At 40.7% G+C, this 22,835-nt stretch overlaps 1 protein-coding gene across 3 annotated transcripts in view; it reads left to right on the top strand.

The window, feature by feature from the left end:
* ankrd11 (ankyrin repeat domain 11) overlaps nucleotides 1-22,835 on the top strand; it is a 108,694-nt gene that overhangs the window by 78,016 nt on the left and 7,843 nt on the right. For 2 of the 3 annotated variants that reach the window (XM_066713768.1, XM_066713767.1), the window contains 7 exons: nucleotides 2,448-2,586; nucleotides 4,248-4,328; nucleotides 11,876-12,049; nucleotides 14,214-14,414; nucleotides 14,881-15,023; nucleotides 15,158-15,305; nucleotides 15,576-22,750. In XM_066713768.1, the coding sequence (XP_066569865.1) occupies nucleotides 2,448-2,586; nucleotides 4,248-4,328; nucleotides 11,876-12,049; nucleotides 14,214-14,414; nucleotides 14,881-15,023; nucleotides 15,158-15,305; nucleotides 15,576-22,750 (8,061 nt within the window). The remainder of the gene's footprint in view (nucleotides 1-2,447; nucleotides 2,587-4,247; nucleotides 4,329-11,875; nucleotides 12,050-14,213; nucleotides 14,415-14,880; nucleotides 15,024-15,157; nucleotides 15,306-15,575; nucleotides 22,751-22,835) is intronic. The other variant, XM_066713769.1, reaches the window with a different exon arrangement.

The following is a 22,835-nucleotide window of genomic DNA, read 5'->3' as shown; positions in this document are numbered from 1 at the left end:
TTGTATATAAATTTACGCATTTCAAACATGACTGCATTAGTTATGCTGTACTGTGGTCACTGAGAAGTTAATTTATGGACAAATTGTAGAATAGAAACTTTCCACTATAGGACTTCATAAAGCTCAATATGTCCTTCTGTAGAGCTTCAATGGCAATGTTAAATACTAAAAGGACAGATTTTCTCAAACATATGCCCCCTTTTCTTCTGTTTTGTCAATGTAGACGGAGATTGACAGCTTCCATTGTTTTTTAATACATCAGATGAGCAATGCATGTTTTAATGTAAATATAAGTCTGCAAAGAACAGAATATCTTAAGTTATTTTAACATAATCAGATCACAAATTAGAAGATTACTGACCAGCTGTATTTGAGACCAATGCCCGGATTGGCTTCTTATCAAAATAATATGGCCTTTTAAATATGTTATACTATCTCTATATTCCAAATAGCTTTAGAATACAACTCTGGAGGGTGAAGTCCATGATTAAATGTATACAAACAGTATTACTAGAGTGGTATGATTTCCACAAATACCTCTATAGCGGGGATGATATTCCTGTGTTATATAGATTTTTTTTTTTTGGGGGGGGGGGGTGACTTCCAGCAGTAAAGGGGTTAACTTCCATTAATATAAGCAATAACACTACCTCAGTTGAAGCAGGACACCTTTTCTATAATATGTACAGTATCAAGTGTCTCTCTACAAATGCCATATCAAATCTAGTGGGAGTTAAAAGGCACTAATATAAAATGGAGAGCAAGGCTCTTGTGGTGTGCTTTTTTTGTTGTTGTTTTTGTTTTTTCATTTTTACCAAGCTTAAGTTATAAAATGTATTCTGTACATGCACTGCTTTTGCTGTGGAGAGACCTGGAGCCGAGTGTCTGAATAATGATGTCTGGCGATTTGTGTCAGGTCAGCAGCGCTGGTAAATGACTTGTGTATGTACAGCATTCCAAGGTGGATTGCATCAGACGTGGATAGAACTGGGGTGTTGCTAGGAAACCTGTAAACACAGCTGGTCACGAAGGCAGCTTTCAGGAAGGTTGGAGCCGAGGGCTGTCGAGTAGTTCTGTGCATTTCTGTGTGCCGTGTAGCACCAAGCCCAACATTTTTAAGTGTTTGTGGCTCTGCATATTGTACACCAAGCACTATTTAAAAGGAATAAGACTCTCTCTCGCACTTTCACTCTCGCGCTCTCTCTCTCTGAATACTGTATACAGTACCAAGCACAGCTCAGGGAAACAGGAAGGGAGCTTTGTGCACATGGTGACATCATAGTCTTATGACTGATCTAGGGCAATAAGCCACTCTCCTGCCAGTAATTCAAAGAGCAGTGCACAAAGAGCTCAAGGCAATATTCTACAGCATTCTTTCTTGATATTATTTTCCTAAATCCTGCAACTCAGCAGTTCAGATCTATTCACCTGATATACAAGTTTAAATATGGAAAAAGTACACATGTACAAAGGGCTTCTTAATCAGCCTATATCTACACAGGTCCTGCTTAAAGCACACATTTAAGTATTTAATTATAAAGCAAATTCCACAGATATGAAAAGGTATTGAATAACTTGGGTTAAGCTTTATAACATTGCTTTTCAAGACCTAAAGCTAAGACAGTACCTTATCTTTATAAAAAAAAAAAAAAAAAAAAAAAATCAATCTGGATATAGTTTATAATCGCCAATTTCCATATTTTCCAGTCTTAGTTAACGGACAGTTCAGTCCTCTCCCAACCCTTGAATGGTTACTACAATGCATCATGGGATACATTATTATTTTAAACAGTCATACATTATGGTGGTCTGCAACGCATAGGTAATGGGTAGAAAAAAATAAGACACAACCTGGCAGATCAGGACTGGGGTATAAATTCGTGGCGGGGGTGCGGATGGTTTCTAGTTGCCGTCGACAAAGCCTAGGGTTAGAGCTCACTCCCATCTGGGACTCGGCAGTTTGCGGTGGGACTAACGAAAGGAATTTCCATGGAAAAGACACGCTCTGCAAATCCTGTAATTGCTAGAAATCTCTGGGCAGACAAGATCGCGCTGCAGGGGAATTCCATGGACAACACTGCTTCTCCTGTGTCTCGGCAGAGAAAAATATGGCTTTCTACGGCAGCTTTCTTCACCATTCGGATTTTCAAATTGCAGTGTCCGTTTAAGTTTTTAACCACACACACACACACACACACACACACACACTTTGGGCTTACTGTATGTCCAACTTCAAGGAACAAAATAGCTAGGCAGATCTTGTTATAACTGTTATAAACTGTTATCATCAAGACTAAATCTGGCACAGTATATTTAAATGCTGGTTTTCTGAGTTTACATATTCATATAAAACCTAACATCTAACAAAGTACACTAAAACACTGATTACTAATACAATTACTACTAATATTCACTGCTGCTCTTTTTCTATTCTCTCTTTATGCCAGGATAAAGATAAAGTCTCTTTAAACAAGACTCCAAAGTTGGACCGAAGTGATGGAGGAAAAGAGATGAAAGAGAAAGCTCCGAAGAGGAAACTGCCTTTTACTGTTGGAGCCAATGGAGACCAGAAAGATTCTGACTCGGGTAAGAGAGCAAGTTGGCTTTGCTGCGCCAGGCTGGGCCTTTTATTGCACACAGCCGTGGAGTCGGCACCCTTGTTCCCGCTATGCACACCAACGTGGTTGTTGCTGAGAAGAGAAGCGTGGCTGGTCTGAGTAACGTGATTTCATATTGCACACTGACCTTCTTACTATCCACGAGAGCAAACTACATCGGTTCTTAAAAACAAAAACAAACAAAAAACGCATTTTAGAAAAAAATATACATTTTTTTCTCTCCTCGAAGCCAGGAGAGTAAAAAGAAAATTGATGTTATGTTTTTATTAAATATGCCATGTAACATTAATTAATTAAAATACAAACCGTTGATGTTTTTTATAAATTGCTTTATCATTCAAAGGCTTTCCTATCTCATAAGATATTAGGCATTCTAATTTGTCACTGCTTTATTTCATGTGCTTGTCACTACGGTACTGATTGCTCTGGGGGAGTAATTCGGGAGCTTTGCATCAGGACGTTTGGCACCTTTAAACAGACTCAAGTGTGATTTAGAGTTGCAGTAGTCCAAACTGTATACAAGAGCTTTGAAGCACATTTTTAGATTGTTCATTTCAATATGACTTTACTGATACTTGCAGTGTTTTTTTTTTTTTATATATATATATATATATATATATATATATATATATATATATATATATATATATATATATATATATATATATATATATATATATATAGCATTATGGGCTTTCCTGGTTCTTTAATCTTTCACTCAGTTTTGCTTCATTAAAGGCTTTATTTTAATGGTTTTGTTTGATAGTTTTTTCTGTTGCAATTTGAAAAGCACTTTGCTGGTATGCTGGCTGGGTACTGGATAGCAAAATCTTACTGTGAGACATTGCTGTGTGGATTTTAATCCTGTTTTAATACACCATTATAATGCAAATGTAGGCTACGGTATCAGTTTCACAACACGGGCAATTAAACTAGTGTTCATGCATTCAAATTCCACATTGTCATTCTGTGTCGTCTTGTATCTTCATACACACTTGGAAACTATTTGTATGCAGTAGCGAATTGCATCTGTCACTGTACAGAAACTCATCCATAGTGATTGACAGTATATCGCAGTGATCTAACACTTTTCTCTTTTCTTTTGTCCCACGTTTTTCTCTTTCTTCTGTCAAAATCTGTGCTTCTATGCTCCTTAAAAACCTATACATACTGCATCTCATGCTTCTCTCCACATCTGTATCCCATTTGTACCTCTGCTTTTTTGGTTATCCATTAATTATGAAACACAATTTTTGCTCTTTTTTTTTTTTTTTTACTTATTTTTTGGGGGGATGTTGTTTGCTGCTGCTTTTTTTTGTTTGTGCTTTTTGCTGTGTCATTGTCACTACCTCCGAACTGGGATTCTGGCTTTTTTTTTTTTTTTTTTTTTTTCACCCTTCCCCCTCCTCACTCCTCCCCCCGCTTTTTTTTTTTTTTTTTTTTTATATATATATATATATATATATATATATATATATATATACATGGGTTTGTCCCCTCCTGGCCTTGCTCTCCTTGCACAATACTGTGTGCGCGTGCGTGTGTGTCTCTGTACATGTATGCTTTTTGTGCATGTCCGCTTGTTGCTGCCCCTCCCCACCCCTCCCTCTGCCCTGACCGGACTCGTAGATTCTGACCCCGGCCTGTCCTCGGAGGCTTGGGATCACCAGTGTGCTGCCGCCTCGCTCTCTGCTCACAGGCCGCACTCAGGTAAACACAACTGCCTTACTTTCCTCTGGTTTCTTCATTGTAACACCTTACTTGAAGCTCTGTGTTTCTCTGTGGGCACCGCCATCTGGCTCTCACTCTCTCCACCTCTACTCTCGGTGTGCTTCTGTTTTGATGGTCAACTAACTGCAGTATTCCAGTTCTACCCCTATCCCTCCATTTCAGCGTGCCTGACATACAGGTGACTGAAGTGGTCACCAGTTTGCTGATATTTTAAGTTTGCATGTTTTGAAATCCCTCTCCTGAAGCCCTGGTGGCCTCTTTAAAATGAGCAACAGTTAGTGAGTTGGGTTAAAAACGAGTTTTGAAAGGAATAGACATTTCAACTCTAGAGAAACTATGAATTAGCACAGATGTTCTCTTGATATCTAGGAAAATCCTGGTAATTTGGTCAAACCCTAATTACATAATAACTGGCAATAATGCATCTCTCCGTAATTTGAGATGACTGCGACAAAGGAAGGCTTCACATTTTTTCTAGCTGTCATCATTCTGAAAACTTATTTCTACTGATAATAAAGTGATGGGAAAAACAAACAAGCAATACAAACAGAAAATAAATGAAGGAAAAATGCATGAAGTGCCTATTTAAAAATCCAACCAGTCGTACCCATTTTATTTGTACAGGCATTAGGATGTCTCTGGAGCCACAGATACGTCCAAACCCCTTCCCCTTAGTCTTTGCAAATAATCTTCCCTTCTTCAATTCCCTTTATTACTGAAGGATGCTAATGTTCACTTTTTTAATTTTGGAATTGGAATACTGTATCATTTTTTAATCATAAGTCAGACCTCACTTTGCTTTATTTCATATTCTTCTTAAGAAAGCAGGCCTGGCAAAAGTGGTGCATGTTTGAACAGTGTCTGTTTTTGTAGAGCAGAATGGCCTTTACTAATGGCAGAACATGCTCTGATATTTGTCTGATGTGCACAACAGGGAACAGCGTGGGTAAAACTGGTTATGGCAGCATATACTATTCTTTCACCGCGGCAGGTTTATTGGGTTTCTGCTTGTTATGGTCAGTGTACATGGTTAGCTGCATTCAAAGTATCTAGTTGATGCTCAACATTATTGACGTTATACAATATCATCTGTAGGAGATTTTTGTCTAAATTTAAGCTGTTGTGCTTACTGATCTGGGTTTCATCATTGCTGAAACTGGAGATACAAAGTTTTGTTTTTTTTCTAGCTCAAAGGACCCAAAGAGAAAAAGACAAGTTTTTTTTATAGTCATAAGCTTGTTTTTAAATATTTTGTACTCTACTTTATCAGACTTCCGCTGCTTTCAGACCATATCCTTTTAATGTTTATAAATGAAATGGTTTTAAGCCAGCAAAGTTTTTTTTTTTTTTTTTTAAGTTCTGGTGGTGTCTGGCTCCTCTCTCTCCAGGAGATGAGTGCTGCTGATGCAGTAGAGGTGACAGTGCAGGGGCAGGAGTAGTAGTGTGGGGAGGCAGAGGAGATGCTGACGAATTCTGCACTGCTGCTACCCACGCTGTGCTAACCTTGGCATCTCTCCATTAGCCTCTGCCTGCACGTACAGCAGCTCTGAGCACACAGCACCAGCTTCAGCACAGATATACACACACTCGCACCGATACATCCCATCTTTCTCATTTGTTGCTTCAGTCGTGGGAGCAATGGGTTGTAATGTGAATCTGGATGTTAAACATTCAACTGATCACTTTCTGCAGGAATAATCACAGTTTAATGAGTACAGAGCTCTTCACACAGAAAAAGATAGTATAAATTCAAAGCAGCCACATACATATACTGTGCCGCAGGATTTGTTTTCAATTAACTATTGATTTACTGAAAAAAACATTTAAAAAAATGTGCTCTACATGAAAATAGCAGTTTATCAAATGTCTTGTTATTATTCTTATTTGAGTTGAAGAAAAAAGGTGCTTCTTATTAAGCAGGGAATTGCAATCACTAGTCCTTATGCTTTAAGTCTTGTGTCAAATAAGTTTGTTTTCAGAATAGATTCATGAAATCACTCTGCTTGCACAGGATAAAACTGATTTGACTTTTTTTTTTTTTTTTCCCCCATTGTAATGCATGAGACAGTGACACAACATCCTCTGTACTTCCTGCCTGTTCTTCCTTAATTTCCTGTTTACTCTGTCCCAGCTCTAGAGCATTGCTGCAGCAGAGCTTGGGAATTGAGGGCCATAGTGTTCTTGTATAATGAAAGGAATGCATTATGGCATCAGTAGTCTTCTTTGTTTTCTGTTAAACCTGAGCATGACTTAGGAAAGTTTTAGATCTCTTAATAAATGGACCCTGTTGCCAAGTTTCACAATGTGTGTCCATGCCAGCATGAGTCCTCAAGAGTGAATCCCACAGCTGAAGGTAGTGTTGCTAAGAATACATTTCGAAATAAACTGGATACAGTGGCTCACACGGATTCAGTGTGAATGGCTGGGGGAGGAACGTCCCCTCTACTAATGCTTTAATCCAAACATTTAACTGCTAAAGCAAATGCTAGATACCCTTGAGCAAATCATGCATGCTATGAATTAACTTACAGAAAACACTCAGTCATATTGTGGGAAGATTTATCAATGATTGGTATGTATTGATCTATATATAAAAGCTTAATGAGACGCAGTAAAGAGGATACCCTTATAAAGAAGTGAACATTTCAAGCGAGCACAGTTTGTGGTATGTCTGTTTGGTGTTTTGTGACTTGATGTTTGGGGTGTGTTTTCCTGACATTTCCTTGTGAATAGAAATGTCCCATATACTGGTTACTCTGGTTGGAGTAGTATCTTGCCATGTACAAGCCTGACAGCAAGTTGCTCTGGTTTCTCGGAGTGTAAGAACACCATTGCAGGCAGAGAAAGTAATATCTGCATGTTAATGTATCCTGCAGTATTTTACAGGTACAGCATTTTGTTCTTTTGCACAGTGATTTTCTTGCTTTTGTGGCAGTCATTGGTCTTTAATGGTGTCTGATGTTGGCTGTGACACTTTTAAACTGGAATAGCTTTTAATCAGTTATTTCCTTCCAACCCAGTTTGCAGCCTTCTCTGTTGGGACTGTCTCTAAGCAGCTGTTAGTCTGCATTCCAAACAAGTTGCCCAGACCTTGATTTTGTTTGTGTGGCAGGCACTGAATGTTTTTATATATATATATATATATATATATATATACACTCACCTAAAGGATTATTAGGAACACCATACTAATACTGTGTTTGACCCCCTTTCGCCTTCAGAACTACCTTAATTCTACGTGGCATTGATTCAACAAGGTGCTGAAAGCATTCTTTAGAAATGTTGGCACATATTGATAGGATAGCATCTTGCAGTTGATGGAGATTTGTGGGATGCACATCCAGGGCACGAAGCTCCCGTTCCACCACATCCCAAAGATGCTCTATTGGGTTGAGATCTGGTGACTGTGGGGGCCAGTTTAGTACAGTGAACTCATTGTCATGTTCAAGAAACCAGTTTGAAATGATTCGACCTTTGTGACATGGTGCATTATCCTGCTGGAAGTAGCCATCAGAGGATGGGTACATGGTGGTCATAAAGGGATGGACATGGTCAGAAACAATGCTCAGGTAGGCCGTGGCATTTAAACGATGCCCAATTGGCACTAAGGGGCCTAAAGTGTGCCAAGAAAACATCCCCCACACCATTACACCACCACCACCAGCCTGCACAGTGGTAACAAGGCATGATGGATCCATGTTCTCATTCTGTTTACGCCAAATTCTGACTCTACCATCTGAATGTCTCAACAGAAATCGAGACTCATCAGACCAGGCAACATTTTTCCAGTCTTCAACTGTCCAATTTTGGTGAGCTTGTGCAAATTGTAGCCTCTTTTTCCTATTTGTAGTGGAGATGAGTGGTACCTGGTGGGGTCTTCTGCTGTTGTAGCCCATCCGCCTCAAGGTTGTACGTGTTGTGGCTTCACAAATGCTTTGCTGCATACCTCGTTTGTAACGAGTGGTTATTTCGGTCAAAGTTGCTCTTCTATCAGCTTGAATCAGTCGGCCCATTCTCCTCTGACCTCTAGCATCAACAAGGCATTTTCGCCCACAGGACTGCCGCATACTGGATGTTTTTCCCTTTTCACACCATTCTTTGTAAACCCTACAAATGGTTGTGCGTGAAAATCCCAGTAACTGAGCAGATTGTGAAATACTCAGACCGGCCCGTCTGGCACCAACAACCATGCCACGCTCAAAATTGCTTAAATCACCTTTCTTTCCCATTCAGACATTCAGTTTGGAGTTCAGGAGATTGTCTTGACCAGGACCACACCCCTAAATGCATTGAAGCAACTGCCATGTGATTGGTTGGTTAGATAATTGCATTAATGAGAAATTGAACAGGTGTTCCTAATAATCCTTTAGGTGAGTGTGTGTATATATATATATATATATATATATATATATATATATATATATATATATATATATATATATATATATATAACTCAAGGTGGACATTTCTTAATTGCTTTGTTTTAGAAATGTCTACAGATCCATGTTTTCAGTGTAATTCCATGCTTTATGTGATATAGCTTAGTTGTAGAGGATTTGTGAATTTGCAGTGAAGTCAAAGGGGCTCTTGGTCACACTTGTGTACCAATCATCACAATGGATTTTTTACTTATAGCAGGACAATTTGCATGACCTTTAAGTACAGTTTGATACAGATAACATTTGCTCTGGATGCTCTCTTTGTAATGTCCGCTCACTGAAACCAAACTTGAACTTATCGTACGCTTTTGTTGTTTTGAAGTCATGAGGTTTCTTACTCATCAAATTTCCCAGATTTCTCAAAATTCCCCTCTTTGGTATTAATAACTGCAGAACAGCTAACATGAAGCTTGCAAGTTTAGTTATAACTAGAATCTTTCAAAACTGATTGAATAAAATCTCATTACCATTAGAACTATATAAAAATATTACAATTAGACCTTTAATAGTACAGTAATGTACTGATACTAAATTGTGAGCACATGCCTTGACTAGTAGCATAGCCTATATCAGTGCTCACCTATGCTTATGACATTAAGATCATAGTGTTTTAAACACTAACAAAGTGGTCTTGTAACATGTAGCCTATTTTGGGGATGGAGGGGAGGTGGGGGTTGCGTTTTTGTGACGGAAGCGAAGATACGGTTTTGTTATATTGGCAAATAGACCAGTATAGACAACCTGTGATATGTTGGGACTTTTACATGGAGTTTCACCTATTGTTTTTACTTTACATCTGGTTTTGTGTATTTGGAATGACCAAATGTTTTTTTTTTTTTTTTTTTTTTTTTCCCCTCTCTCCTCCAAATCTTTGTGTTTTGCATTTGGAACTCTGTCTGCTGTTAGCAGCATTATTACTGGTATTTTAATCACCACTGAAATTGTTTCTTTGAAATTTTACTTCATAGTAAACAATAGGTTTATAATGAAATTGGGGTTCTCCAACTTTGTCATAAAAGAAGACTTGGTGACTGATATGCATGTTGCAGGAGTTGATATCTACCATGTGCACATGCAAATCGTTACATGAATGTTAAAAAAAAAAAAATGGAATGCATGGTGGGGTAAGCAATGGGATTAAAACCAATTTTAACATACTAGTTCTCTCACTTCTCTAGACTGTAAAAGTGTTGCATTTTATAACTTCAGAGCAAGAAAGGGATGTATAAAAGGTTTGATGGCAGGGTGTCAGCATGCCAAGTTGGGAGTTTCAGTATCCCCATTTGAATGTGATCACACAGCCAGCAGTACAGACGGTCACCAATCTGAGCAGTCTAGGGTTACCATCTCCAGAAAGATGGGGTGGAGAGTGGGAAGTATGTCAACTGCAACCCCTTCATGTGTTCATGTAGAGGCTAACCGTGCCATGTTTTTACTCTGACAGCGTAGCCAATCTTTAAGCATCCTCCAGGTTGGTGCACATGTCAGCACCATGTGCTTTTGCAAGTCAAGTATGGATTACCTACAGCATCAGAAAATCTCCAATCTAGTCTTCATCATTTACTTTGATGTCCATTGTAATCGTATTTTCCAATGTCCCATTGATCAGTATGCTGTTTCATATCTATCAATAGCAGTCACATTTTGCCTTTTTCTGAATGCCACCACACCTCTTAGATCATCTCCACTAATGAGTAGTCACAGTTAACCTGAATCTGCTGTACATTTCCCAAAGACCTAAAGCACAGCAGACTACAGCATTACAGGATGTTTGACAGCAACTTCACCCCTCTGGAGAATGTGTGGTGCCCTAGTCAGTAAATCAATTTTATTGTAGAAGGCAGGAGAAGCAAGTGCTGCATTTCTAATCCCCCCCCCCCCCCCCCAAACTTCCAACCATGTTTAGGCTGCTCCTGTGGTCCTTGTTATTTAAGTATGAAAAGGAATTTGTCCAAATGCATTTAAGGGGGGAGGTGGTGGGTAAATTTATCATAAGCATATACAGATGTTAGTAAAAGTTCATCAGCCTTGACTGTGGAAAATAACCCTGGAAAGCGCTTGGAACCGGAAGCACACGCTGCCATGTTTCCTATTCCTATTAATTATGTTCGTAGCCCTGAGCAAATACTGTTAACATATTCTGTGCAACAACAAACCACTCCATGTAGACGTTCTCCAGATTTTACTTGTCTTAAAAACACCTTGCCATGTTTGTTTCAATGTTTTTGCAGGTCACTTAGAATCATTCGATTTTTGTATTGTTATTTTTAATAATTCAATGCAGTATCCTGAATTGGTTTCTCAATATAGACCCTGGCCGTTTTGTTGAGCTTCCATTTAGAGTAAGGACAAAAGGTGATAAATATTTGATGGGTGTGTGTCATTGTCAAAAGGTTGCTTTTGTCCCTCTGCCTGCCAATTTATGGGCCCTGGGCTTGACAATTCGAAAATGAACACCAACTGTTTTATAATACTGTCAGAAAGCCAAGTCACACCTTCCAACAAGCAAACAAGCAGTAGGCAGGCAACTGTGCCCCTCCTCTTGCCTCTTCTTTTGTCGTTCTTGGATAATGTTTTACTAAGACCAGGAAATAGAGTAAAGTAATTCCAAATTACTTTACAGAGCACACACACAAAGGGACAAATATCTTGTGGGGTCATTTATTTCATTTAGAAGCATACAACACAAGTCTTGTTATTTAACCCCTGTATTTTAATAAGTAAATTTAATATTGAACAGGAATCAGGACACGATTGGAAAACATTAAAAAACAAAAAAATCATGGTATAGAGTCAGTCTTACAGGAATACGAATTATAGTTCCCTTTCAGTGGTTGTTATGAAACGACCTTATCTAGGCTATTGACAGTGCTCTATGATTAATTAAAACTACATATTGAGGAACAGGATATTCAATAAGTAAATAATACATTCTCTGTTTCACATCAGTATTACAGAAGAAGGACAAAATGGATACATGCGCAGTCTACTCTGGGGATCGGTTGACAGCAGTGACTCTGGGAGCAATGGCTGGGTTGTGTGCATTGTGCAGAGTCATGATAGTCGTCTCCCCACTTGTAATTACAGAGAAACAAGGTCCAGAACGGAAGCGGATTAAGAAGGAACCTACCAACACCAGGAAGTCCGGCTTGGCGTTTGGGATGGGGCTGCCAGGAATCCGAGCTGGCTATCCTCTCTCCGAGCGGCAGCAGGTGGCCCTTCTCATGCAGATGACTGCCGAGGAATCTGTAAACAGTCCAGGTCGGTGTGCAGCCCTGCTCCTCGTCTACAGCTCGCTCTGAGCGACGGTCTCACTACCTCAGCTTCCCTGTGCAACATTGCGTATCTCCAACACTGTCTTAGACCGTTACACGGCTCTTCAGTATCAGAAATGACACCGACTAATTAAAATTAAATTATACAAGATAACCCTCATCAATTTCCATTATGACTTATAAATGCAGACATGCCATCATAATTCTTTGTTGTACTTTAGCTTCAGAAATAGTGGGTTTGTACTTAACTTAGTATCTTGTTTTTTGAAGTTTATTACACACATATATGATCAGCTATAGAAAACCCCTTTTTAATCTCATTATGAGTTTAATACTTGCCACAAATTATTTATCGGGTAATACGGAAGTCACTGGCTGATCTTTTTATGTCCTCTAGGAGATTTTACTGGCAGGTTAAATCAGTATATAATAATGATCTTCTGTCACTTAACAGCATCTTCAATATTGTAGTTTGTCCTGTTTTCAAAATCTGTACTACTGTAGGTTTCAAACAAACAATCACTTATTTGTCAATACATTAGTTTTTTTTTTTATTTATTGAACTGAACTGTTACTCAGGAAGCACAGGTAGAAATGTCTTAAATGGGAATTAACAGATTTTTTTAAAGGCCTAGACTGCAAGAAAGGCTAAATCAGTTTAAAATGATAACAGTGGAAGCAATTAAGGGACATACTCTATTTGGTGCTGACAACTTACTATACAAGTGCTCCACACACTGGTAAACAATGGTTTTGCATCCCCTATTTCTATAAAAAGTTTAACTTCACTGTAATGTACACTACCGGTCAAAAGTTTAAGAACACCCCCATTTTTCCTGTTTTTATTGGCATTTAAACACAGTTTTTAAGTACAGTTTCCTACACCATCATAAGGCAATTGGAAACCGGAGGAAACTCTGACAGGAAGAGGTCTGGCAGACTCAAAGCCACAACAGAATCTGAAGACTTTCTGAGAGTCAACATCGTGATGGGTGGCTCACAGGACAACAGCTTCAAGTACGCAAGTCTCAGTTTCAACTGTGAAGAGAAGACTTTGACCTGCAGGTTTGACAGTTCGAGTGGCAGTAAGAAATTCATTGCTAAGATGGCAAAATAAGAAAGAGGCTTACCTGGGCCATGAAGCACCGCCAGTGGACTACTGAAGACTGGAAGAAGGTCTTATGGACCAATTTAATACAAATTTGAAATCTTCGGATCATCACGCAGGGTTTTTGTATGCTGTCGAGTAGGTGAAAGGATGGTTTGTCAGTGTGTGACACCAGCTGTCAAACATGGAGGAGGTGATGGTCTGGGGCTCTTTTGCTGGATCCAGAGTCGGCGACTTGCACAGAGTGAGTGGCACCCTGAACCAAAACGGCTAACAGAGCATTTTTCAGTGCCATGCAATACCCTCTGCTATATGCCTAGTTGTTCAGTTCATCCTCCAGCAAGATAATGACCCAAAACATGGGATGAACTGGACAGAAGGGTGAAAGAAAAAGCAACCTACAAGTGCAACACATTTGTGGGAACTTCTGCAACAGTGTTGGGAAGAACTTTCTGAACAATATTTTCTTTCCATTGTAGAAAGAATACATTGAGACATTTAAACTGCATACATTTCAATAAAAACTGGAAAAGTGTAGGTGTTCTAAAACTTTTGACCGGAAGTGTACATCTGGTAGTTTAAATACTAATACTGTATTTTAAATGAAAACCATAAACAAATCCAACACTAAACATAATTATATTGCTTCAAATTTTTCATACTTTTTCCCCAGTGCATGTTATTCTGCCATTTTCATCACTGTTTAAGGCATTTGCTGCATTTTCATGTTATTGCTTGCTTTCATTACAATAGATTTATTCTTTAATCAGCCTTGTTCAATTAGCCAGTCGTTTCCTTTTCTTTCCTACTCAGAAAGAATAAGCTATTCACACTGTAGAAAGTTTGGTGTCAGTACTTCCATTCTGTTAATTGTACATTATAACAGGGCAAAGTTCTGCATTAAGGTCTTTAAGACCAGGTTAATATTATAAACAGAGTTCATTAAAGTGAAGTCAGCCTGTTTTTTTATATAAAATCTTTAGTTTTAAGTTAATTTATATGGTTTTTGTTTTCCTTTAAAAAAATATATTTATTCTCTTAGACACAACACCAAAGCACCCATCGCAGTCTAATCTGGGTCAGAAGGGAACGCCAAATTCTGCCTCAAAAACCAAAGATAAAGTTAATAAACGCAACGAGCGGGGGGAGACCCGGCTGCACCGCGCCGCCATCCGTGGAGAGGCGCGCCGGATAAAGGAGCTCATCAACGAGGGAGCTGACGTGAATGTAAAGGACTTTGCAGGTAAGAAAATGCTCTCACTTTATATCACTAAAACATGCCATCTTGATTTGAAATTTTAAAATCTATCATTCATTTGAAATAGCGATACAGTAATTCAATTGGGGCAGTAGTGTGGGGGTAGTGGTGAGGGCTCTGGACTCTGGAGCACAGGGTTGTGGGTTCAATCCCCAGGTGGGGGCACTGCTGTTGTACCCCCACCTGGGGGGCAAGGTACAAGGTACCCTTGAGCAAGGTACATTACCAAGGTGCTCCAGTAAATGCCCAGCTGTATAAATGTGTATAAACACATCACATTTTTAAGTCACCCTGGATAAGACACCAACATCTGAACATGTTTCATGTAGGTACAAATACCAAGACATAAGTGTACATATTTAAAGTACATTCCCTTCTATTTTTCATACACCATGATGCCCAGTGGAGCTTTTGGGACCAAATGTCTTTAACTTCAGTTTCTGATTTTCAGGCTGGACTGCCTTGCATGAGGCATGCAACAGGGGTTACTACGATGTGGCCAAGCAGCTGCTGGCAGCCGGGGCGGAGGTCAACACAAAGGGTTTAGATGATGACACCCCTTTACATGACGCATCCAGCAATGGGCACTTCAAGGTCAGTTTTTATAAATGTCTGACCTGCTTCTTATATCATGATTGAAAGCTATTTGTGGTATCGTCAACCACCTCAATACAAACTATGCAGCTAACCTTCTATAACTGTTTTGGTTTTCCCTCTCTATCATTCAGGTGGTGAAGCTGCTGTTGCGATATGGAGGGGACCCTCGGCAAAGTAACAGAAAAGGCGAAACACCATTAAAAGTAGCAAACTCCCCAACTATGTTGAATCTTTTACTTGGAAAAGGCACTTATACCTCAAGTGAGGAGAGTTCTTCTGGTAAGGACTTTGTTTGTTTAGTGTATTTGCTCATAGTTGTTTAAAGGAATTTTTGTATCCTTATTAATATTGCAAGACATTTGTATTTGACACCTACCAATGAGAAGTACAACTTTTAGAATGAGCCATATGGAGTTAATGAGGAGTACTGTCATGCCAAAGCTCTCTTTACATGAAGGATAATATTTAAACTAGTTAATAATGTTAAAAAAACATGAATCTTTATCACAAGAACATGCCTATGAATTTAATGCTTATTTGTCTTTGCAGAATCTTCAGAAGAGGAAGATGCTCCATCATTTGCCCCGTCCAGCTCTGTTGATGGCAATAATACAGATTCAGAGTTCGAGAAGGGCCAGAAGCTTAAAGGGAAGAACCTTGACCCTCCGAAATCGACTGCCACTCCGGTGAAGGATGAGTACGAGTTTGACGAGGATGACGAGGAGGAACGAGTTCCTCCTGTCGATGACAAGCACCTACTCAAGAAAGACTTCCGCAAGGACACCGTGAGCAAAGCCAACAGCTTCATTTCCATCCCTAAAATGGAGGTCAAAACCTATTCCAAAAGCAACACGCTCACACCAAAGAAGACTGCGCGGCGGATCCTCTCTGACACGAACAGCTCGGATGAGGATGACCAAACCTTGTGCTTTTCCACCACGCCCATGACAAGGCAGCCACCGCCACCAGCCAGCACCAAGAGCCGGGAGTCTGCTGCCGTGACCTCCAAACAGCAAAAAGAAAAGAGTAAAGTGAAAAAGAAAAGAAAGAAAGAAACTAAAAACAACACCAACAAGGAGGTGCGGTTTGGCAAACTAAATGACAAATTCTGCACGTCAGATTCTGAAAGTGAGGAAGTGGAGAGTGAGGATGACAAAGGCTCAGTTCAGAGCTCAAGTTGTGTTAAGGACCCTTCTGCTATGAGCCTTAAAGAATCTTCTGTTTTCAGCTCATTATCAGCCTCTTCCTCTTCCTCCTCTCATGGGAGCTTGACATCCCAGAAGCTCACACCGTCATTAGCAGAACAGCATCCAAAGCAGTGGAGGACTGATGGGTGGAAGCCCATATCTTCCCCTGTGTGGTCCGATGTCAGCTCCCTTTCGGACTCTGTCAGAACACGGCTATCCAGTGAGTCCGATTACTCATCGGAAGACTCAAGTCTTGAGTCTGTAAAACAAGTTAAAAAGAGACCACAGGACAAGAAAAAGAACAATGCTCACGCCAACACATCAGACAAAAAGAGCTCTTCAGATTTCTATAAAAACTCCAACACAGAAGGAGCAGTCTCCAAGACAGACAAGGATGGCAAAGTGTTGAAAAAGCATAAAGTAAAACACAAACACAAAAACAAAGAGAAGGAAAAGGCTCCCAGCCTGGTGCTCAACCAGGACATGAACGAAAAGTTTGTCAAAAGTTTTTCCTTTGATTTTGATGACACTCGACAGAAGTCATTGATTGTGGAGACAGAATCTCCTGTTGAAAATAAAGTCAAGATTTCCAAACATGACAAAGACCATTTTAAAAAGGAAGACAGGCTTTCCAAAGGTAAGTCTGAGGACAAGGATTGGACCTCTGGAAAAGACACTGTTAAAGCTGCTAAGGAGGAGAAATCTTCTAAGAAAACAAAGGAGTCCACCAAGGAGAAAGCAAACAAGGAAGAGAAAGAAAAAATGTTCAAGGCAGACAAAGAAAGGAGCACCAAGGACAAGGAGAAGCCCAAGGAAGAGAAACAAAAGACGCACAAAGATGATAAAAAGAAAAAATCTAAAGACAAGTCCTCCAAGACCGAGAAAAAGAATGAGCAAAAAGAAGAAAAGTATCTGAAATCTGACAAAGAGAAACCCAGTAAGGAAGAGAAGGAAAAGTCAAAAAAGGAAAAAGTGCACAAGGAAGAACCAGATTTTGAAGACTTTGATATCAAAAATCGTTTTTTAGAACTAGAGGATACCAAACTGAGCGCGTCCGATGACCCACATGACCGGTGGCTTTCCGACCTTTCTTCTGAGTCTTCTCTTTATGGAGATGATAGTTGGGACACTCCAGTAAAGGACTACAAGGAGTACAAAGCTAACAATTCTGTGAAGCTTATTGTGGAGACTATAAAAGAAGATAGCCGAGATCGGAAGAAGGATAATAAAGTAAAAGACAAGAAAGAACATGGAGAGAAACGGACTGAGAAAGAAACATCTAAAAAGAAAGAAAAGGACTATTCAGAGAAGAGTGGGGAAAAGAAAAAAGACTTGACCGATAAACAAAAGTTGATCCCCAGCTATCCAGAAAAGGAGAAAAAGAGGAAGGAATCTGCTGAGAGCATTAAAGATAGAAAGGAGAAAGATTCCCTTGACAGCAGCAGGGAAAGAAAAGATTCCTATGAGTTCATGAAAGAAAGGAAAGACTCCAAAAGCAAGCAAGATGACTGTTTAAGAGAGGAGTATGGAAATGAAGGCTTCTTCAAAGACAAATCTGAAAATGAGAGTTCTGTCAAAATATCTGAGACTAGGGAGAGGCACCACTCTGGAAAAGACAAAGAGAAGAAGGGAGAGGGTGCAGAAAAGGAGAAAAAAGAAAAATCAAAAACGGACAAACACAAAGATAAGCCAAAAGAGAAAGAAAGGAACTTCCTGGAGCAAGAGAAAGCAGAGAAATTTACCATAGAGAAGCCTCCCAAAGAGAAAGATATAGAACGAGGTTCCAAAGATAAAAAGGAGGGAGCTAAAGAAAAACACAAGGATTCCCATTTGAAAGACAAAGAGAGAAAGATGTCCTCAGAACAAAGTAAAGAGAAGAAGGAGAAAACCTCTCAAGACAAGCATGGTGACCGGGACAAAGACTTCATGGAGACAAAAAAGGAAGAGAAGAAGTCGGAAAAGATTAGGGAAAAGACCTGGTACAAAATTGCTGACATATTTACAGATGAGAGTGAGGATGAAGAGGATGACTATAATGGGGGAGTCGTTAAATTCAGCGAATCCATAGGAGTGTGCGAAACCCACCGGAAAGACTCAACTCCAGACAGGGATGAAGTGGAGCTTTTCCAAGCAGATAAACACCGAAAGTACTCCGCTGATGGCAAGCTGCACTCAACAGAAAAGCAGAAAGAAAAGGATTCAAAAGACAAGAAAAGGGACAAGGTCTTGTTTGATAGTGGTAAAGAGAAGAAAGGATCTTTAGATAAACATAAGGATAAGAAAGAGAAGGATTCTGGAGATGGCAAGCATAAGGAACGCAAGGAGCGGATGTCTATTGATTCAAACCAGGACAAGAAAAACAAACAGAAAGTCTTGGACAAGAGGCATTTAAGTGAAGAGAAGCCCAAGGCCAAGTACAAAGACAAACCTGACAAGGATCACCTCAAGGACAGGAAGCTTTGCAAAGGAAATGGTGAAACTGAAAAATCTTTGCTGGAGAAGCTGGAAGAGGAAGCCTTGAATGATTACAAGGATGATTCCAATGACAAAATCAGCGAGATCTCATCAGACAGCTTCACAGACCGAGGCCACGAACCTGCACTCAGCAGTTTTTATGATTCCTCCAGTGTAAGTCTGCCTGACATCTCTGAGGAGAGAAGAGACTCACTCTCAATATCCTACCCTCAAGACAAGTTCAGGGAAAAGGAGAGACATAGACATTCTTCCTCCTCCTCTTCAAAGAAGAGCCATGATAAGGAAAAAGACAAAGTTAAAAAGGAAAAGGCAGATAAGAGAGACAAGTCAGAAGAGATCAAAGAGATTTATGGCAGAAGGGAAAGCCTGCCCTTTGAAAAAGAGCCTATGCCTTTGGAGGCTGATCCTTACACTTTTCCTTATGGGGCCAAGCCTGATGGAGAGGAAGATTTAGATAAGACCCTTGAGTTTGAGAAGGAGATGTCTAAAAAAGCTGAAAAAGATAAAGCCAGCAGTGTTGTTACAAGCGAGAAAATTAAAGACAAAGACAAAAAGAAGAAAGACAAGCATAAGGAGAAAGTGAAAGAGGAGAAACATAAGTATACAGATAACTTTGGGTCTGTCAAACATTCAAAGGAAGATCTGAAAGCTGGATTGAAAGAGACCCCTCAAGTCACCAGTTTAAAAGAAAAATGTAAAGAAGAGACTCCTAAATTTGAATCAAAACTTAAGGACAAAAGTAAAGACACCATGGACAAAGACAGCAGGGCTGATTACATTAAGACCAAATCAAAAGATGAAAATGATAGAACCAATCAGTCCAAAGATGCATCACGGAAAGAATGTCGCCCAAGAGAAAAGCTGTTAGTTGATGGTGACCTCAGGTTGACTAGTTTTGGAAAAATGCTCAGTCAAAAGGACCAGGAAATTGAGGAGCGCCACAAAAAACATAAGGAGAGAATGAAGCAGATTGAGAAATTGAGGCACCGATCAGGGGATCCCAAACTCAAAGACAAAACTAAATCCAGTGATGATCTACGTAAGAGGAGCCTTGATCTGACTTCCAAAAAATCTAATTCTTTGGAAACGGCACTAAAAGAAAAGAAACCCAAAGAGGTGGGAACTCCAGGACAAATTATGTCCCCAGATAGGAAATCGCAGCCCATGGATGGCCAGAATTCAAAAGACTGGCTAGCAGGTCATCAAATTAAGGAGAACCTCCCCGCTTCTCCAAGACCAGATCAGAACCGTCCCACTGGTGTTCCGACTCCGACGTCCGTGATATCATGCCCGAGTTATGAAGAAGTAATGCAGACACCACGCACTCCATCCTGCAGTGCAGAGGATTATCATGATATGATGTTTGATGGAATAGATTCACAAAACTCCTCTGCAATGACCATGTCGATGAATGCTTGCTCCCCATCGTTCTTTGACAGATATTCAAATGCACCAAACAGTTTCCAGGAAACTCCTTGCTTAACGCCAACAAAGAATCTTCCTATGCCCAATCTCTATAGGTCATCATCAGTGGATGTCAGAAGGGCTTCAGAAGAGGAATTTAAAATCGATACTGATAAGTTCCTTCGTGTGCCAGCCACCTCCGAATATGATTCCTCTGTCCTACATCTCCCAGAAGAGAAAACCATTTCAGTGGAAAGACTTGACTGTCTTTCTCCTTGCTTTTCACCTAATATTGGAATGCCCTCACCACGACTTGAACCAGCTCAGCCTACACTGGATGGGGCCTCGGCTGCCATCACAGCCACAGACAACTTTGAAGACCTGCCTGAGAATGCCTATAGTAATTTCCTATGCAAGCCTTCAAGTCCGTTGCATAGACCCGAACCTCAGGAACCTTGTGTGGACATTGCTGCTCCTCCTACTCCTGCTCCTGCGGCTCTTCCTCCTTTAGATATCGATGAGCCCTCAGAGCCACATCAGCCATTGCCCACATCACCGCAAAGTGAGCCTATTATTGCTCCGTCTGATCCAGTGAGTGTCAGTGAGTTCCTGCCCCCAGTCACAGAAGAGCAAGACGAGGAGGAAGAGGAAGACCTGGAGGAAGCAGATGAAGGTGAAGACCATAATGTTGAAGAGGCAGAAAACGCGGGAGAAGATGGGTGCTTTACTGCTTGCGAGTCAATTAAGGAGGACTGGACAGGATCGCCAGACCGAAGGGAACTAGAGGCCGTGCTTCCTATAACACCACCACTTCAGCCAGTTAGTCTTGTGGAAAACCCCTCAGATCAGTCTGTCAGCTGGAGTCTTAACCCAGAGATGGTCCTTAAATCTCCTCAAAGAATATTTGCAGAACCTCCGTCCTCTACCAAGGACACCCCTTTCTCACTTCCAGATGACAACCTACAGCACATACCCACATCACTGGCCTGCCATCCTCCAGCAACCCCTCCATACCCCGTTTCTCCATTGCATTACCCTATGCATGTTTCAGAGCCTGACTTTGAAGACCACAAAGACACTGTGGAAGAAATCCACAGTCCGTTGAAGACTGTTATAGCACCTGTTGAGCCGGAATCTAACTACATGTCCTCCACTGCCAGACTCGAGTCCTTTTTTCCTGATTGCAAGCCACTTCCTGAGCACAGTGAAATGATACCAGAGCCTCCATGCTTAACCGCAAACAACCAGCAAGATGCCCTCTCTAATTTAGAAAAACGCTTTTTGTCAGAGAACACAATGGTGCCTCCTGTAGTACCTATAGTACCTGTACCTGTAGTACCTGTAGTACCTGTAGTACCATGGCCAGACCCATTCTCTAACTCTGTTGAGGATTTGGATTTGGGACCTTTCTCTCTCCCAGAATTGCCTTTACAAGATAAGGAAATTCAGGAACCTGATATCACAGTCCCAGAACTGCCAGACTTCAAAAATCCTCCAGTTCAAGCTGCATCGCCAGGAAATGAGGAGAAAGATGACTCTGATCTGATGGAGGTTGATCTGCCTACCATCGCAGAAGAAACCGCTTGCTCTCCCGCTGTTGTGCCGCTAATTGAACCTGTACCACATGTGCTTACCCCTTCTGAAGTCCATGTATCGGAACAGGAGCCAGAACCACAGAAAGTCCCGGAGAATGACGCTGTCAGTAGTGTGGATGTACCAGAAGAGAAAGTGGCTTCAGATGAGAGAGAGGAAATGGAGGATAATCTGCAGTTTTCCACAGTGCACAGTGACCAAGCTGATACTAACAACAATCATGATGAACATGAGCTGCCAGATTCGGTAGCTGAGGACTCCTTGCCTGTCATTGCAGCTCCTCTGTCTTGTGACTCAAAGGCTACCCTGGAGCAGACGGACAATACCCAGACTCCAGTCACCACAGCAGCTCAGTCCAGTCCAATCCATTCTGTGTCTGTGCAAGTGGATGCTTCACTCCCTACTGTTGTGCAAGTTTCAGAAACCCATGATGTAGCTCCCAAGGCAAGCATTACTACAACTACCGTGGAGGCTCCCAAACCAGCCAAAGTGGAGGAGATTCCTCAAAGAATCACCAGGAATAGAGCTCAGATGTTGGCTAACCAGAGTAAGCAGAGTAATTCTTCTAATCTCACATCTGCCCACACTCACAACACGATAACCACCACAATGGCTGTTGCGGACAAGGAGAAGGAGCCTGTTACCACCACAACTCCTAGCTCTGCGCCCACCCCTTCTGCTGTGATCACTAAGAGCAAGGGCAGACTGGCTGAGGAGGAGGACGCGCAGGCTCAACATCCACGCAAGAGAAAGTTTCCCAAGTCGAATCAGCAGCAGGTCCAGACACAACTGGTCAACACCACTATGCAGCAGACTCGGGAGATGATTCAGCAGACACTCGCAGTGATAGTCAATGCCATGAAGCTAGATGATATCGAACCCTACCACAGTGACCGCTCCAACCCCTACTTTGAGTACCTGCAGATCAGAAAAAAGATCGAGGAGAAGCGGAAAATTCTGTGCTACATCACGCCTCAGGCTCCTCAGTGTTATGCTGAGTATGTCACCTATACCGGATCCTACCTGCTGGATGGAAAGCCTCTGAGCAAGCTCCACATCCCAGTGGTAAGAGATATATATATTACATTTATTGTTTATCATGTATGATCTTCAAAATCAAATACCTTTTTCGGGCAGAAATGTATTTTCA

The sequence above is a fragment of the Amia ocellicauda genome, chromosome 9 (assembly GCF_036373705.1).
Source record: "Amia ocellicauda isolate fAmiCal2 chromosome 9, fAmiCal2.hap1, whole genome shotgun sequence".
Lineage (NCBI taxonomy): Eukaryota > Metazoa > Chordata > Actinopteri > Amiiformes > Amiidae > Amia > Amia ocellicauda.
This window is presented reverse-complemented; position numbering and strand designations above follow the sequence as displayed.